Source organism: Elgaria multicarinata, chromosome 15, assembly GCF_023053635.1.
Source record: "Elgaria multicarinata webbii isolate HBS135686 ecotype San Diego chromosome 15, rElgMul1.1.pri, whole genome shotgun sequence".
In the NCBI taxonomy this organism is placed as follows: domain Eukaryota; kingdom Metazoa; phylum Chordata; class Lepidosauria; order Squamata; family Anguidae; genus Elgaria; species Elgaria multicarinata.
This window is the reverse complement of record NC_086185.1, coordinates 26,043,373-26,060,904: the sequence shown is the minus strand read 5'-3', so window position 1 is coordinate 26,060,904 and position 17,532 is coordinate 26,043,373. Positions and strand designations below refer to the sequence as shown.

At 45.9% G+C, this 17,532-nt stretch overlaps 1 protein-coding gene across 1 annotated transcript in view; it reads right to left on the bottom strand.

Moving 5' to 3' along the window:
* Positions 1 to 2,647: 2,647 nt before the first annotated feature.
* SLC6A14 (solute carrier family 6 member 14) overlaps positions 2,648 to 17,532 on the bottom strand; it is a 29,159-nt gene continuing 14,274 nt past the window's right edge. The window contains exons 7-14 of the mRNA XM_063142079.1: positions 14,737 to 14,877; positions 13,274 to 13,502; positions 11,391 to 11,516; positions 10,329 to 10,447; positions 7,719 to 7,818; positions 5,575 to 5,684; positions 4,219 to 4,386; positions 2,648 to 2,797 (exon numbers count right to left, since the gene is read on the bottom strand). Coding sequence (XP_062998149.1) covers positions 2,648 to 2,797; positions 4,219 to 4,386; positions 5,575 to 5,684; positions 7,719 to 7,818; positions 10,329 to 10,447; positions 11,391 to 11,516; positions 13,274 to 13,502; positions 14,737 to 14,877 — 1,143 coding nt within the window. The remainder of the gene's footprint in view (positions 2,798 to 4,218; positions 4,387 to 5,574; positions 5,685 to 7,718; positions 7,819 to 10,328; positions 10,448 to 11,390; positions 11,517 to 13,273; positions 13,503 to 14,736; positions 14,878 to 17,532) is intronic.

Genomic DNA, 17,532 nt, shown 5'->3' with positions numbered 1-17,532 from the left:
TTTCTGGGCAAAGTATAAAGTGTTGGTTATTACCTTTAAAGCCCTACATGGTTTGGGTCCAGGCTACCTGCGGGATCGCCTTCTCCCATACAATCCGCCCCGCGCACTCAGGTCCTCTGGGAAGAATTTACTCCAGTCAACAAAAACAAGGCTGAGAACTATTACCCAGAGGACCTTTTCCTCTGCTGCTCCCAGATTATGGAATGACCTTCCGGAAGAGATTCGTCAATTTAACAGTCTTCTGGATTTTAAGAAAGCTATAAAGACTGATCTCTTCCGGCAGGCCTACCCAGTGGAATTTTAAGATGCCTTTTAATAATGTGCAGCTTTTAATAATGTATTTGTTTTCAAAGTTTTAATTATATGTATTTTATGGCGTTTGCATTTGTGTTGTACCCCGCCTCAATCTGGAGGGAGAGGGGGGTAACAAATAAATAAAATTATTATTATTATTATTATTATTATTATTATTATTATTATTATTATTATTAATCAGTGAAAGGTTGTGGCCCTAAGCATGAAGGGATTGGGAGGAGGATCACTTGCACCTCCCTTGTTAACATTTCTACATCTTTGAAAGGCAGCACCCATTGTTGGGGGAAAATGATCCCGAAAGGTCAGTACAAGCTCAGGGTGTGGGGTGTGTAGGTGGAGAAATGGCAGCATTTTGGTTTGAAAAACACACATGCCACAATTTTTTTAAAAACTGGCATTTTATTGGTTTAAGACAGCAGTGTCTTAATTTTTACAAACAAACAAACAAAAATTCGCAGTATAAAACGGCACATTGCCAGGACAACCCATTGCCAAAGGCCAAGATAACAGTGATGGAGAGCCAGACTGTGCTACGGCGGCCCTCGTATGTGCAAGAAAACACTGTTTCCACAGACGGTGAGGTGGAAAATCCTGCTTTCAAACAAAGAATACAGCTGGTAAGTGTTCTCCTCCATGTTGTGCACAGTCCAAGTGCCCATTTGAGAAGGAGAGATTTCTGGGACATGGCCTTCCGTATGACAGGAAATGTTGAAATGGAGGTGGGATGGATATAGGGCTCCCACTTGTACTGTCCCAACCAGGATGGCCAATAGTATGGTGTGGGGGACCACTTGGTAAGGTGTTTGTACCATCCTATCAAGTTATGAGGAGAATATTTTTAGCACACATCTGCTCTTGATCACGTAGCTCAGGAACAGACTGTGAGGACCCTATAGGGAGGACTCGTGGGTTCCATCAAAGGCACGACGAAACTCCATTTCTGTTCTTTTACTGAGGTAAATAGGCACAGGAGAAGTGCTCTTTCTCTCCACACACACTCTGCTGCTGCTGACACTCAGTGCCCAAAAGGCTGCTGAGTGTGCGATGAAGTGAGGCCCCAGGCATTTCACGGCATCTCACCACTGAAGAAAAGGCGCTGCAACCCTTTGCAAATAATACTTTCATGACATCAACATCCTAAAGGCCAAAAGAAAAGGGGTCTCCGCGTGGCGATGGAGTTGTGCGCGCGGTTTTTCTCGAGCACTCTTTTGTGCTTGAGAAAAATGACACATAGATGACACAGAGGGAATTCGGTGGGATTCTAAAGACGTGGAAAGAAGGGAGTGTCTCATGAAAAAAAAGGCACCTGTGGTCAACACATCCTGAGATATACAACACACAAAACCAAAGCATGGTCAAAGTCATCTTCTCTGCTGGCCTACTAGTCTTTGCCTTCTGAGAATAGCCAGGGCTGTGAAGCATCCTGGACACAGGATTCAGCTTCTCTTAAGAATATCATTTAAGACACAAAATGTGCAAGTCGCTAGTCCTGACGACTGAGAAGATACACTTGAAGGTGTGTAAACAATGCCTACTGAAATCTCAAAAGATAAGTGGCTGGATAGGTTTTCTGTCGGGGATGCATTTTCAGTGACTTTGCCTCATTCCTGCCCCCTCCCCAGGAGAACAATGAAAATAAATTAGGCAAACTAATCATTTTTTAAAAATAATAATAATAATCAAAGAATAAATTATGCAAAATCAAATAAACTGCTGGCTGCAGAATTATTCCTAGACATGTCTACCCAAAAGGTCCGTGGTGCTTACTCCCAGCCTCAGGCACTTATATGGTTTTGGATCACCCTCACCCTGTTACTGAAGTAATGCACATCACAACACTCCTGCAAGGGAGGGTAGGGCTGTCTGTCCCTTTTCCCCGCACAGGAAGAAGGATATGATTCGGGTGGGATAGGATTTGCACTTCCCCTATGAAAGGGTCTTGGCTGGGCAGGGGATTGGACCCATCTCCAGCAAGGACCCATCTCCAGCAAGGACCCATCTTGGGCCCCCTGAGAAGTAAGCTAGAAGTCACGCTCTAGAACCTGCTCTCACCATGCACAGCATGGACCTAGTCTAAGCACCATTCAAAAGGAGAGGAGATTGCCCCCGCCCTTGCTGCAACTCCTACAGCTCTGCAGGGGGGCTAGAGTGGTCCGTGTTGGCGGCGCTGAAGAACCGGCCTCCAAGCTCCGTTGACTTATTATCCGTTGCTCTGTAATAGAATGTACAAGTTCTCAGAATAAATAGCATGGCCTGCACGACAATCCCATCCTCCCAAGCTTGGGTGAGTTTGGGCTTTGAGGGACAGCATGTGCATCCCGGCGTGCCGCCTTCAGTCCAGCTTGTGTATGTAGCCATCCACGGTTGGGATCTCCATATCGTGTTCCTTCTCCGGGTCGACCATGTGGCTGTACCTTTCCCCGCGATGGCACTGCAGGGCGGGACCCCAGTTGGGTTGGGGCCTGCAGCAGGTGACAATACGCTAAAAGGGGGAGAACATGAAAGCCAAATAAGACTCCACTCATCAGGCATGGAAGGTCCGGTGGAAATCTCTGCTGCGAAGTGGACACCGGCTTGGAAGACTTGAGAAGGGAATTCTTGCATTGGCTGCCTATACGTTTCCGAGCCCAATTCATGGTGCTGGTTTTGACCTATAAAGCCTTACATGGCTTGGGACCACAATACCTGACGGAACGCCTCTCCTGACGTGAACCTACCCGTACACTATGCTCAACATCTAAGGTCCTCCTCCGGGTGCCTACTTTGAGGGAAGCTTGGACGATGGCCTTTTCAGTGGTGGCCCCCCAAATTATGGAATGATCTCCCCAATGAGGCTCACCTAGCGCCAACATTGTTATCTTTTGGGCGCCAGGTCAAGACTTTTCTCTTCTCCCGGGCGGTTAACAACATATGCTGAGTTTTTTTTAACTGACCTCAGAATAGTTGTTTTAAATGATATTGCTGTTTTTATGCTTTTAAATTTTTGTACCTTTGTTTTTAATGTTCACTGTTTTTAACTTTTGTTCACCGTCCAGAGAGCTTGGGCTATGGGGCGGTATACAAATGTAATAAATAAATAAATAAAAATAAATCCATCAGATTAAATAGTATATACCCTGTGCTCAGTGGTGCAGCGAGATCATTTTAGACCTTGGACACAATGGGGCAGTTTATTGGGGTGGATGGGGCAGCTTAGAAAGCCTTGGATGTTCCTTCAGTTGTGAAAAACATAACTAGGAACCCTGGAAGCTGGCTTAGGCCAGATTTACACCAAGCAGGATACTACACTTTGAAAACAATTTGAAAATTGTATATGGTGTGTGTCCCAGGCCCCAACAGTTGCCACTAGTGTTATAAACTGTTTTAAAGAAGTAGGATAGATCCTGCCTTATACTGAGTCAAACCTATGGTCCATCTAGCCCAGTAATATTGACTCTGACTGGCAACAGCGGCTCTCCGGGGTTTCAGGCAGGAGATTTTCCAGTCCTATCTGGTGATGCCACCAAGGATGGAACCTGGGGCTTTCAGCATGCAAAGCAGGAACTCTGCCCCTGAACTACACCTTCTCCAACCAGCCCCTGCCAACTCCCCCAAAAGTAGAAAGCCCCCTAACCTATGCTCTGAGAAAAAAGAAAAAAAAAAGCTCAGCAAAAAAAGGCCTAGAATTCACAATTGCATTATTTCTCAACTTTGTTTGAAAGCCAGACCCTGGGTCCATCTAGCCCAATATTGTCGACACTGACTGGCAGCATTAGCTCTCCAGGGTTTCAGGCAGGAGTTTGGAGACACTGCTGGGCATTTTGGCCTGCCAAGCAGGGGCTTGCCTACTGAGCCACGGCCCCCTGATTTCGTTGGAAGAGAGTTCACGGCACAGCGCGACACACCCTTTTCTTGGACACTCACCTGCCACAAACTCCCTTGTGCTTTGGCTATTTTGTAACCGGCCATGACGGGGATCCAAATCAGGCAGAATGAGATCATACACCAGCCGACCGCAGAACCCCAACCGGGGTATTCTACGCTGCCGTACTTCGGGGGTTCAAAAGTGACCAAAGACCAAACCAAAATTGCCTGGTTTTGGGAGGGAAAGAGAGAAAGAAAGACATGAGAGTCAAAACTCAGGCCAGCCAGGCAAAGCAGGTGAAGGTTGTGTCTGCAGCTTCGAGTAGGACCGAAACAGACCGGAACTGTTCAGATCTAGGATTCCCAACTTCCACCTCTGATCACCGGAGTCTCCCCAAGGCCCAGAAATCTACCCTCTGCCAACCTCCAGGCCTTCTTTTGATTCTCCTGGGACTTGTCTGGACGAAGGGTTTGCCCCAGGGGTGGATTCGGAGTGGCGGCATGTCATCTATATGACGCAGCCACCATCGTGAAACCATCTAGGGGCAAAACCCCGAAACTCCATTTAAAAAAAGTCGGGCATTTACCCCAACTTTTTTTTAAGCGGAGGTGTGCCACAGCTGATGGCAACCCCTGGTTGGTTGCCATTTGCTGGAGGAGGGCCAGTTCTGGCACCGTGCATCCCTCTCTTCCTCCCCCTCCAGCTGCCCTGTTGCTTCCCCCGCATTTTTATTTTAAATTTTTTAATCTGTAGATGCGAACCTTCACATCTACAGATTAAAAACAAAATGGGGGGGGGAGGAGGAACGGGGCAATTGGAGGGGGAGGAAGAGAGGAACGTGCGGCACCCGAACCAGCTCTCCTCCCTCTGAGCTCCCTCTGGCTGCCCTGTTCCTCCCTCCCCCACACCCATTTCTTTATTATTTTTAAATCTGTAGATGTGAAGTTTTACATCTACGGATAAATTTTAAAACAACAACCGGGGGGGGGGGAGACAAACAGGGCAGTCAGAGGGAGGTCAGAGGGAGGAGAGCCGGCCGCCCCGTTCCTCCCCCTCCCCAGATGCCGGGAAGGAGCGCCAGTGTGGGAGGTTTCCCCCAAAGCCTCCCTCTTGTGTACAGGTGGTGCCATTTTGATTCCATAAGCATCGGCACTCACAGCCTGGACATCAGAAATAGAGGGAGCGATAGCTGTCAACGGCCCTCACCTCCGTGAATATGCATAATCTTCATAAGAACATGCCCTGCTGGATCACCCATTCTAGTATCCAATCCAGATCCATCCATTCCAGCATCCAATCAGATCCCCCAATGAGACGCTCGGGGGAAAAAAGGGGGGGGACGACGACGAAGGCAAGACCTTTCCCGTTTTTATACCAGAATGGACCTATCTCATATTGCCGCTTCTAATACTTACAAGCAGAAGACAAGGAGTGATGAAAAACCAGCACGTTCTCCACCATATCCAGAAGAAGAAGCTTTTCTTTCCGATCATCATTTCTATGTCTAGGATAAATCGGTTTCCGCCTGTACAAAACAGCCACACACCGCAGAGTTAGTTCTGTGTTTGCGCATGATTAGGGATGCAGAAGTCCTGCGGACGACCTATCCTCCAACAGGACGCGGTACAGATTTGACTCCACGTGCCTGATGTTTAGCCAGCATGGAATTTGTGCGTGGGATTTGTGCATAGATTTGGAAAGGGAGATGACGATGGTGATGATGGTGATGATGATGATAATAATAATAATAATAATAATAATAATAATAATGGAGAGGGCCTTTTCAGTGGTGGCCCCCCAATTATGGAATGATCTTCCCGACGAGGCTCGCCTGGCGCCAACATTGTTATCTTTTCAGCGCCAGGTCAACAACATATGCTGAGTTTGTTTTTTAAATTGACTCCAGAATCGTTGTTTTAAAAGGATCTTGTTGTTTTTATGTTCTTGATGGTTTTAAATTTTATATACTTGTTTTTAATGTTCACTGTTTTTAACTTCTGTGAACTGCCCAGATAGCTTTGGCTATGGGGCGGTATATAAATGTAATTAAATAAATAAATAAATAAATAAATAAATAAATAAATAAAATCCGAAATGGAAAACAAGAAATCATAGGAAACTGCTTTTGTCTTGTCCATCCATGTCATTTTTTGCCTACTCTTTACTGGTAACAGCTGTCCCAGATCTCAGACCAAGAAGGGCTACTGATGCTTTTTTAAAAAATAATAATAATTGGAAATGCCTCCAGGGATTGAACCTCAGACCATTGGCATGCAACGCCAGTGGTCTGCCTTTGAGCCCCCTTCTTACTATAGAATCCTAATTTGGATTCATTTGCCAACATTGACAATACGGTGGGTGTTGCCTAACTGAACTGTTTTAGAAAATCAGCAGGCAAAACTTTGCATCTGGCATATTCAAATGATTGTTGCCAGATTTATTCAGAAACTGCAACGCATGCCTTCTTGCATTGCAATTTCTGTCAGGACATTAGGGGAGAGCTGATTATGCCTTTATTATCTAAGTAGCCTGGTAGAGACAATTCATTCTATGGGTGGTTTATGGTTTAGCTGGCATTATCTCTATCCTTGTTGAAAAGGTTGAAAAGATATATTTTTTCTGCCGCAGTTCAGTTGAGAACCCAGTTAATATATTCTGGATTTGTCTAGCACAGATTATATACCACTCCGTATGTGTCTGTGATATATGTGTTGAATCCAGAGTTAGGCAGGATCTATACTACTGCTTTAAAATGGTTTATAACAGCAGTGACAACTGTTGAGGCCCAGGACACAAACCACATATAGTTTTCAAACCGTTTTCAAAGTGTCATATCCTGCTTGGTGTAGATCTGACCTTAATCATGCTTATCATAGACCCATTGAAATCAATGGGATTGAAGTTAGTTAACCCTCAATTAAGCCCTATTGATTTTAGGATGTTTTTAGGATGTTTTTAGGATGTTTTTAGGATGCTTTTAGGATGCTTTTAGGATGTTTTTAGGATGCTTTTAGGATGTTTTTAGGATGCTTTTAGGATGTTTTTAGGATGCTTTTAGGATGCTTTTAGGATGTTTTTAGGATGCTTTTAGGATGCTTTTAGGATGTTTTTAGGATGCTTTTAGGATGTTTTTAGGATGCTTTTAGGATGCTTTTAGGATGTTTTTAGGAAGTTTTAACAATGTATACTATGTTTTTAATCAGTATTTTATGTATGTTATACTTACTGTTGTTCCCTGCCTCGATCAATCAGGATGGAGAGGCGGGTAAGAAATATTAATAATAATAATAATAATAATAATAATAATAATAATAATAATAATTAATTAATTAATTTCAGTGGCTCTACTCTAAGCATGCCTAAATCTGGATCCAGCCCAGAATATATATTCTACACGTTGCATTTTCCATCTGGGCATGGACTGTAGTAAACAGATTTGATCTGAGAATTTATCAGCAAAAGTATATATTTAGTGTAATGTTCCTAAAAATCGAGTTTCTGTTATTGTTTGTGGGGGTGGCTGCTGGAGGCGTTGGCAGGTTTCCCAGCATATATTTACCATAAATCCAGCAAATTCCTGCCAGCTCAAGGACAGCTGCAAAAAGGATCCCCCAGCCAGCACAGAAATGGTCCACCAGGTTGACCCAGTAAATTCCTGCCTGCAGAAAGAGAAGGGAAAGAGGCAAGGGTCATTCTATGGGAACTCATGGTGATTTTCCCCCTTGGCCCTGAGATGAGAAAGTCTCAAGAGTTTTTCCTCTTACTAAATGAAAAAGGAGAAGGGGGTTGGACTCGATGGCCTTGTAGGCCCCTTCCAACTCTGCTATTCTATGATTCTATGAAGCTCCACTGAAGTATTGTAGGGTGACCAACTGTCAGGATTTCCCCGGATTTGTCCTGGTTTTTGTTCTTTCCATGGTGTCAGGGGGGATTTTCTATAATTTTCAATAATGATCTGGAATGACACACCTTCCTCTTTAAGGCTGCCATTAGCATGGCAGGAGGGAGTGACATGCTTTCTTGAGGCACATCATTCCCCCACCCTGAGCTCCAATTGAAGTCTTAAAGGGGAAAGTGGGTCATTCGTGGACATTATAGAAAAGGCCCCAATTGGAGTGGATGGTGGTGGTGCAGAATGAAATCCTTTCCCTTCCTCCACTCCAATCGGGTTCTTTAAGGTGGCGGGGGAATAACGTACTTTCTGCAGGTCTCAGAAAGCTGCTTCCCCCCTCACACACTAGGTGTCCTCTTTTTTGGTTTCCCAAATATGGTCACCCTAAAGTATTGTCCATGTTGAGGTATTTCCTCATTCTCTTGTGGGCAAAGGGATAAAAACAGGGATGTATAACAATTCAGCTTTGTTCATGAATTGTGTGAACAGGTTCCGTGGACACTCCCAAACATAAATGCAAGCAGGAGCATGATTTTCTGAGTAATGTCCCTAAATGTCAAAATTTGCAGTCACATTCAAAAAATGCAGACTGGAAATGTGTTAGCAGGTTCATAAAAAGGAAAGGTCAAGAACTATTTTCCACTGTCACAGAAATTAGGATTCAAAATAATGGGTATAAGTTACAGCTACCTAGATTCCAATTAAATATAAAGAAAAACTTCCTGATGGTAAGATCTGTATAACAGTGGAACACGCTACCCAAAGAGGTTGTGGGTTCTCCATGGTTTAACTGGTTTTCCTGCATACTGCAGAGGGTTGGACTAGATGACCCTCGTGGTCCCTTCCAACTCCACAATTCTATGATTCTATAAAATGCACATTTCCCTAGGGTGACCATATGAAAAGGAGGACAGGGTTTCTGTATCTTTAACCGTTGAATTGAAAAGGGAATTTCAGCAGGTATCATTATTATACATGCAATACCTGGTGAAATTCCATCTTCATCACACCAGTTAAAGCTGCAGGAGCCCTGCCGTCTATTGTATCCGGTCACTCTCGTATAGATCCTGCAGCTTTAACTGTTGTGACGAAGAGGGAATTTCACCAGGTGCTGCATGCATACAATGACATCTGCTGAAATTCCCTTTTCTATGCAACTGTTAAAGATACAGAAGCCGTGTCCTCCTTTTCATATGGTCAGCTTACATTCCGCCCCCCCCCAATTAAAAATAAAAATTACACATTTTTGTGTTTTATTCAATGGGGGAACTTTGCACACTTTTGAAAAATATGTCCTGAAGTTTGCGCTCTCCCCATTCAAAATGTGAGCCAAAAATAAAATAAAAAACATGCTGAAAATGAAAATAGTAGTGAATAGGGTGACCATATGAAAAGGAGGACAGGGTTTCTGTATCTTTAACCGTTGAATTGAAAAGGGAATTTCAGCAGGTATCATTATTATACACGCAATACCTGGTGAAATTCCATCTTCATCACACCAGTTAAAGCTGCAGGAGCCCTGCCGTCTATTGTATCGGGTCACTCTCGTATAGGTCCTGCAGCTTTAACTGTTGTGATGAAGAGAGAATTTCTCCAGGTGCTGCATGCATACAATGACATCTGCTGAAATTCCCTTTTCTATGCAACTGTTAAAGATACAGAAGCAGTGTCCTCCTTTTCATATGGTCAGCTTACATTCCGCCCCCCCCCCCCCCAAATAAAAATAAAAATTACACGTTTGTGTTTTATTCAATGGGGGAACTTTGCACACTTTTGAAAAATATGCACAGAAGTTTGCGCTCTCCCCATTCAAAATGTGAGCCAATAAATAAATAAAAAACATGCTGAAAATGAAAATAGTAGTGAATAGGGTGACCATATGAAAAGGAGGACAGGGCTCCTGTATCTTTAACAGTTGTATTGAAAAGGGAATTTCTGCAGGTGTCATTTGTATATATGGAGAACCTGGTGGAATTCCCTCTTCATCACAACAGTTAAAGCTGCAGGAGCCCTGCCCTCTTTTCAATCTGGTCACTCTAGTATAGCTCCTGCACTTTAACTGTGGTGATGAAGAGGGAATTTCACCAGGTTCCCCATGTATGCAAATGACACCTGCTGAAATTCCCTTTTCTATGCAACTGTTAAAGATACAGGAGCCCAGTCCTCCTTTTCATATGGTCACCCTAGCAGTGAACCAAAAGAAGCTTCAAAGAGATTTTTTGGAGAATTTAGATGAGCTCTAAAATTGCTGTTTCTCTCATCCCTGTAAAAACCTACCTGGGTGACACACACAAGGCCAAGCAGAAACAACAGCATGCACAGACCCAGGGTCACTGGAATCCTCATTTTCTTCATTAGTTTGGGACAGATATCTTGAATGGTGGTTGTGATGGTCTCTGTGGGATAAAGTGGGGGTGGATATTTAGTGTATTTATTTATTTCAAACATTTATATCCTGATTTCCTTTAAAAAAAAAAGAAAAAGAAAATGCTCAAGGCTGCCATCAACAAGAAGTTAAAATGAATATGATAGGGTGACCAACTGTCAGGATTTCCCCGGATTTGTCCTGGTTTTTGTTCTTTCCATGGTGTCAGGGGGGATTTTCTATAATTTTCAATAATGTCCTGGAATGACACACCTTCCTCTTTAAGGCTGCCATTAGCATGGCAGGAGGGAGTGACATGCTTTCTTGAGGCACAGCATTCCCCCACCCCGAGCTCCAATTGAGGTCTTAAAGGGGAAAGTGGGTCATTCGTGGACATTATAGAAAAGGCCCCAATTGGAGTGGATGGTGGTGGTGCAGAATGAAATCCTTTCCCCTCCTCCACTCCAATCGGGTTCTTTAAGGTGGCGGGGGAATCACGTACTTTCTGCAGGACTCAGAAAGCTGCTTCCCCACACACACACTAGGTGTCTCTTTTTTGGTTTCCCAAATATGGTCACCCTAGAATATGATAAATCAAAATGACTGAACTGCTAAAAACAGCATCCACAAAATACAAAACAGCAACCAAAATTGCGGTGGGGGTGGTGGTCTTGCAGCAGTAAAAGCAGTTCGGTATACAGACCTCTAACCCCTTCATGGCTTCCGCCCCCACCCTGCCCTTAAACAGGAAGGTTGTGAGCAGCTGGTGGAAGTCCATATTTAGGAAGGGCCAAGAGAGCCTTCCTTGGGATTAAAGTAACTGATTCATCCAGTAAATATTGCTTCCCTAACTAAACAGGTCATCAGGCTGCACAACTGCCCTTCTGCAGTGTGGTCAGGTTTGCTGCAGTGGGCATGCTCAATATGTAGCCAACTGGGAGATTTGGGCAAAGATTGTTTCATCCACTACTTACCTATGGTAGCAAACTGGGAATCGAGACCCAAGAGCAAAAGCATGAAGAAGAACAGGAAGGACCAGAGAGGAGCGACCGGTAGCTTGGAAAGAGCCTCTGGATAGGCAACAAACGCCAGGTCGAAACCTGCAATGGAGCAGAAGCAATGGTCACGTCAGAAGGCATCAGGAAGTGTTGGCTTTTAGTGTCCATGGAGGTTATTCTGTAGAACTGGGGATGGCTGAGGGGTTGATGAAGGTAACCTTGGTTGAACTACGGCATTGGCTTCCACAACCTGTTACAGTGGCCTACCGGTCTAGCGTGATGGAGGAGTGAAGATCTTGAGATGTTTTTATTGCAAGATCTCCCCCTCTGTTTACACGCAGCACGCAATGACCTCAGAGGGAGAGGACGTCGCGCCCGCCATTTTGTTTTTTTTGTTTTTTAAAGAGGAAGGAGCGCACGAGTGCTTGTGCGCAAAAGGTAAGTGTTTTTTTCCCCCTGCTCACCCCATCCCATCCCCAATGGGTCCCCACCCATGCACGGGTCCCAGCTCCTCGCAAGTAACTTCCAGGAGTCAGGACAAATCGTGACGCTAGCCCACACATTCCACAGTCTCGGGATCAGCCTGAGAACATGGAAAAAGCAGGCCTAAAGTGTAGGGCGAGATCCCGGGGCAAGGGAGGGATCATCCCTCCCTGATCCCAGGATCCCCTATGCATCATATGAACGCACAGGGACGATCCCCAGGATGGCCCTGGGATAAAGCCCCGTCTAGCTATGGCCAGTGTCCTACCAAGCTTGGAATACATCAGAAAACAAGAGAAGACCTCCTGGATCAGAGCAAGAGATGGAGCACTCCAGCATCCAATTTCCCCAGAAGCTAGGATGAAAGCTCTAGCCCATCCCTGCTGTTTGTCCCCCAGGGACTGGCACTCAGTGTGCATCTTCTGGATCTCAGGAGCACAGGCATCGGAAGGCTTCATTTTAAGAACATAAGAAGAGCTATGCTGGATCAGACCAAAGGCCAATCTAGTCCAGCAATTTGCTCCCACAGTGGTCAACCAGCTGCCTTTTGAAAGCCTACAATCAATTAATCCCCCAGCATACTGTCTCTGATATTAAAGGCAAATATCCATCATCACTAGTAGGCAAGGATAGCTGTATCCCCCATGAATTTGTCTAATCCCCTTTTAAAGTCATCCAAGATGGTGGCCCTTCTAGCAGAGGATTCCATAGTTTAACTATGCATGATGTGAACACGGCCTTCCTTTTACCAGCCCTGAATCCCCCACCATTAACCTTCAGAGAGAGAGAGAGAGAGAGAGAGAGAGAGAGAGAGAGAGAGAGAGCTCTCCATTTTCTTCCACCCTTATGTCATCCTCTACTGAGTCTACTCAACACAAGTTTAAGAGGGCTTTCTCTGCTGTGGCACCCCGGCTGTGGAACAAGCTCCCCAGAGAGGTCCGCCTGGCACCTCCACTGTACTCCTTTTGTCACCAGCTGAAGACCTTTTTATTTTCTCAGTATTTTAACACCTAAATTTAAACTTTGCTGTTTTAGTTCCATATTTTAATCCTATATCAATTTCTGCTGTGTGGTTTTATCCTGGTTGTGCTTTTTATATTGTATTTTGTATTTGGGTTTTCAGATTGTTAGATGTTTTATTATGTTCTTAATGGTTTTAATTTTTGTGAACCGCCCAGAGAGCTTCGGCTATTGGGTGGTATAAAAATGTAATAAATAAAATAAAAATAAATAAATAAGAGACAATGTGTGTCTCCCTCACAGATAATCTCATTGTCAATTTATTTCCCAAGGTATTCCGTGCAAGGTTCCTGCACAACACCCATGTCTTTGCCACAGAATACAAGTAAGATCGAAACAGCTCTTTTCCAACCCACCTGAATCTACTACGTCTGAGACTTTCTTGCCTGCCGTGAAGGCCATGTGTCCCAAGATGGAGAAGATGGCAAAGCCAGCGAAGACGCTGGTGAGGCAGTTGACCACGCAGACAAAAATGGCGTCCGAATAGCAGTTATTGTTGAATTTATTGTATGAGGAGAGGGCGACCAACCCGCCCCATGCAACAGACAGAGAGAAGAAAATTTGGGTTGCCGCATCTTTCCAGACCTTGAAAAAGAGAGAGAAATGACACATGTTGTTGCATGTATAATCCTGGGAGCTTTAGGGGTCTGCAGGTGCGCCTTCATAGGTGCTGTACAAAAAAAAATAACTTGTACGTGGATAGTAGTAAACGAATACGATAATGCTTTGCTCTTCTATAACTATTTCCCTACCACTCAAAGCAGTTAACCTACACTGGTTCAGTAATTCTAATAACAAGCCTGTAAGGTTGGCCAATATTTTTATTTTCAAATTATATTCTGGGGTGAAGGCCAAGGGAGAGACTCCACACACCACAACGTCTCTGAGGTGAGCAACCTGAACAAGACGAGCTGGAGTCCAACGTTCGGAAAACATTGCCCTGTGGAACTTGCAAAAGGACAGATGTCCAGGCAACCCTCATAGTTACGTCAGGTCTGGCCAATCCAGATGCTGCATACTAACTGCCAATCCCAGGGCCCAATGTTGCCAGGCCTATTCCCTTCTGTGCCTAGAGGGAGAGCTCTTGAGGCTGCAACAGGCACAGACCCAGCCTCAGATTCTGAGGTTCTCAATTTAAGCCCCACCCCTCCTCCAAGCCCTTACACTTAGGCAGGATCTACACGACTGCTTTATAATGGTTTTGAAGTGCACTGACTCCTAAAGCAGCAGTTTCTGCAGCTGAAACTCTCCTCATGGCCTGAGTTCGATCCCAGCGGAAGCTGGTTTCAGGCAGCCGGCTCGGGTCGACTCAGCCTTCCATCCTCCCGAGGTCGGTAAAATGAGTACCCAGTTAGCTGGGGGAAAGGTAATAACGGCCGGGGAAGGCAACGGCAAACCACCCCGCTATAAGGCCTGCCAAGAAAACGTCGGCGAAAGCTGGCGTCCCTCCAAGAGTCAGTAATGACTCAGTGCTTGCATGAGGACTCCTGTTAGGGCCCATGACACATTCTATATACCATTCTCAAACCACTTTCATAGTGTTATATTCTGCTTGATGTAGATCTGGCCTTAGTCCCAGTTAGGACGTAAGCGTGTCCCACCTTCCAGGGTCAATGAATTCTGCGATGCCCTTGGCACACTGAAAGCGCAGTACGTGACAAAACATACTTTCCGAGTCAGCCTTTCCCAAGCTTGGGCCCACCCGATGTGTTGGATTACAACTCCCATTGATGGGACTTGTAGTCCAACACAACTGGAGGACACCAGTTTGAGGAAGTCTGCTCCCACTTTTTGCAGGTAAAAACAGGGAGACCCTCACCTCTGCCTCCGTGAGTTTGGTGAAATTAGATTGAGACCCAATGTAATACTCGATGCCCTCTCGAGCGCCTTCCAGCGTTGTGCCGCGTACCAACAATATAACCAGGACGACGTAGGGGAAGATGGCTGTGAAGTAGACAACCTGGGAGGGAAAAGGAAGTAACGATTAAGATATCAGCCGGAGAGGAGGATGGCCAAGAAGGAAGAAGGATGGAATGGATTCTTAGGTGAAGAGGGAGAGGGTGACTTTGTAAATCAACTAGATCCTTGATCTAAATGGAGCTGGATTTGGGAGAATCTTGTGGCCTCTCTTCGGTTGACTTCACACAACCCTTCATCCAAGGCCATTTAATCCACTAAGCCTGGGATATGATCTGCTTTGATTGCCCAAATCTCAGGCAGAACTCCTCTGCATCTCTTTCTGTCTGGTCCTTTTAATTGGAGACGCCAAAGATACAATCTGGGACCTTCTGCATGGAAAGCAATGGCTTTGCCACAGGGCTGCAGCCCCTCCCTTAATCCCCGCCAAGATGCAAACCTCTGAGAAGCAGGTCCCAGTTTCAGTTGTCATTGTGACACCTCCTTGCATGTTATCCGTATGTGTGTGAAGACACTCCCGTTGGCAACGTTCCACAGGAATTTTGTCCTTCGCTGGGGATCGCCTCCAGAGGATTTGCATAGACCAAAGGACCCATTGCAAGGAAACTTATGTGTTTGCACATGCCCACAGAATTAGTTTGCAAACACATTGCAGGAGTGCTCCAACGTCCTGCCAAACTGGGCCAGAGTTAGCCAGGGCTTGTTTAAATGGAGCCACCTAGCAGTGCTTCCAAGTGGTTGGATAAGGAGGGAGTTGCCCCCACCCCTGAGCTTGGCATGATCACCGTGTTCTCGGGATGTCTCAGAGCCGGTCGCGCTAGTGCTTCTGCAACAAAACAGGCCTGCTTGTAGCTCCGCCATCATCAGCTGTCAAACGTTGGTGTCCTGTTTAGGTTCTAGAGGCCACCCTCTGCCCTTGCAGAAGCTCCGCAAAGAGCTTTTTTAACCCAAGGAAGCTGAAACACCCCTCACTGGAATAAGGTGGTCATCTTGTAATTGCTGCTGGCTGAGGTGGATGGGTAGGCTGGTGGACTGATGGTCCTAGGCTGGCCAGGTGTCCTACTCTATCGAAGGCAGAGTTCTGTTTTGGAGAGCTGGCCTCTGTTTGAAGGTAAGAACGTAAGAAGAGCTCCACAGGACATCTAGCCTAGCGTTCTGCTCACACAGTGGCCAACCAAATGCTCCAAGGGGAAACCCACAAGCGGGAAGGGGCGCAACAGCACCCTCCTGCCCATGTTCTCCAGCAACAAGGTGTCCTCAATTTGATGGGTTGCCTAGTCTGGTTTAAAAGCAAAGAACCATAAGGAGGGAGAACAGGCAGGGCCTTTGAAATTGCCAGTCCACAGTTACCACCTAGACCAGCCTTCCTCTACCTGGGGCACTCCAGATGTGTTGGACTGCATCTCCCAGAATGCCCCAGCCAGCAGAGCTGGCTGGGGCATTCTGGGAGTTGTAGTCCAACACATAGAATCATAGAATAGCAGAGTTGGAAGGGGCCTACAAGGCCATCAAGTCCAACCCCCTGCTCAATGCAGGAATCCACCCTAAAGCATCCCTGACAGATGGTTGTCCAGCTGCCTCTTGAAGGCCTCTAACGTGGGAGAGCCCACAACCTCCCTAGGTAACAGATTCCATTGTTGCACTGCTCTAACGGTCAAGAAGTTTTTCCTGATGTCCAGCTGGAATCTGGCTTCCTTTAACTTGAGCCTGTTATTCCGTGTCCTGCACTCTGGGAGGATCGAGAAGAGATCCTGGCCCTCCTCTGTGTGACAACCTTTTAAGTATTTGAAGAGTGCTATCATGTCTCCCCTCAATCTTCTCCTCTCAAGGCTATACATGCCCAGTTATTTCAGTCTATCTTCATAGGGCTTTGTTTCTAGACCCCTGATCATCCTGGTTGGAGCGCCCCAGGTTGAGGAAGGCTGACCTAGACACATAGGCCATAGCTAGACTGAGGCAAACCCCGGGATTGTCCCTGTGCGTCCACATGATGCACAGGGGATCCCAGGATCAGGGAGGGATTATCCCTCCCTTGCCCTAGGATCTTGCCCTCCCCTTTGGCCCCAGTTTTTCCGCGGTGAGCCCGAGACGGCGGAACGTGTGGCCGGTTGCCGTGGGTTGACTCATCTCCGCGCGATTCCTCGCAAGGAGCGCTGTGCCCATCGGGGGTAGGGTAGGGGGAATGGGGAAAGTAATTTAAATTTGAAAAAACACGTACCTTATGCACATGAGCGTTCGTGCACTGCTGGCTTTTTAATTTAAAAAATGGCAGGCAGACGCCTCTGCTGAGGTCGTCGCTCACCGTGTGTAAACAGAGGAGGGATCTTGCGTTAAACACAACGTGAGATCTTCCCTCCTCTGTCACGGGCTAACAGGTGGGTCTAGCTAAGGTGAAATGCACGATTGAAATAATAGCTACCATTTCTAATAGTATTTAGTTAGGGTGACCATATTTGGGAAACCAAAAAAGAGGACACCTAGTGTGTGTGTAGGGAAGCAGCTTTCGGAGTCCTGCAGAAAGTACGTGATTCCCCCGCCACCTTAAAGAACCCGATTGGAGTGGAGGAGGGGAAAGGATTTCATTCTGCACCACCACCATCCACTCCAATTGGGGCCTTTTCTATAATGTCCACGAATGACCCACTTTCCCCTTTAAGACCTCAATTGGAGCTCGGGGTGGGGGAATGCTGTGCCTCAA